An 830-nucleotide genomic window follows, 5' to 3' on the forward strand; every position below is an offset into this window, starting at 1 on the left:
CGCCACGCAACGCTCCCCCCGTGGTGCTGGGGGTGATGCCCGGCAGTCTCGCCGTGGTAGCACCGAGGAAAACCCAGCGGACTCTGGCCGTGCCAGGGAAGCTGGGCTGATGCTCCGCAGCCTCCTCTCTCCTCCGCTGGTCAGCAATGTCCTCCCCCGGCAGCGGGGTTAGGAAGTGTCCTTCAGCTCCGGGCTGGGGGGCTGCGGAGGGGGCACCTCTGCAGAGGGCGACTGCATCTCCTGGGCACTGCCTGCGAGGAGAGACGAGGCTATGAGCAACCCTGATTCCTGCCTGCCCATTGTCCTCCATCTTCCTCATCATCCTCCATCTTCCTTATCATCCTCCATCTTCCCCATCACCCACCTGCGTTCAGGGACATCTCGGCCAGCTTGAGGGGCAGGTCGGCGGGGCAGACGCCGGCGGGCGAGCCCAGGATGTCAGGCAGGGCATTGCGCCGGCCCGTTCTCCCAGAGGATGCGAAGTCCAGGACGGGTTCCACCTCGGTCATGCTCACCCTGGAGAGACATGTGTCCCTTCCCCGTCAGCCCCTCTGAGCACGGGATGGGCAAATGGTCCCCAGCGCTCGTGCAGGCGGGATACTCTGGGCCAGGGTGGGCAGCACCCCTGCCCACAGCTGCCTGGGGAGCAGCTAAATGCCCCGCACCCCCTACTGCCCACCCCCGCTGCAGGCTTTGCAGGACCCAGGGGACTCCTCCGTTCCCAGGACGGGCACTTTTGGGTGCTCTGCTCTCTGCTGGTCACTGGGTCATGGAGGAAGGGGGGTCCTCAGGGGTTCCGCCAGCACCCCCCAGTCCAAGCAGCCTTACCG

At 66.3% G+C, this 830-nt stretch overlaps 1 protein-coding gene across 1 annotated transcript; it reads right to left on the bottom strand.

Moving 5' to 3' along the window:
• Positions 1 to 168: 168 nt before the first annotated feature.
• Positions 169 to 509, bottom strand: LOC104493448 (cAMP-dependent protein kinase inhibitor alpha-like). Its single transcript, XM_010136122.1, has 2 exons — positions 365 to 509; positions 169 to 251 (listed from the first exon to the last, which is right to left on the bottom strand). The coding sequence occupies exons 1-2, from the start codon at positions 507 to 509 to the stop codon at positions 169 to 171; spliced, it is 228 nt and encodes a 75-aa protein (XP_010134424.1).
• Between the last annotated feature and the right edge of the window lie 321 nt (positions 510 to 830).

The sequence above is a fragment of the Buceros rhinoceros genome, unplaced genomic scaffold (assembly GCF_000710305.1).
Source record: "Buceros rhinoceros silvestris isolate BGI_N320 unplaced genomic scaffold, ASM71030v1 scaffold35815, whole genome shotgun sequence".
In the NCBI taxonomy this organism is placed as follows: domain Eukaryota; kingdom Metazoa; phylum Chordata; class Aves; order Bucerotiformes; family Bucerotidae; genus Buceros; species Buceros rhinoceros.

Excerpts from the sequence above, each read along its gene's own strand:
- LOC104493448 (XM_010136122.1), bottom strand. The coding sequence starts at position 509 with ATGACCGAGGTGGAACCCGTCCTGGACTTCGCATCCTCTGGGAGAACG. Across the intron at positions 252-364 it reads CGAGATGTCCCTGAACGCAG|GCAGTGCCCAGGAGATGCAG; the intron begins GTGGGTGATGGG and ends CTCTCCTCGCAG.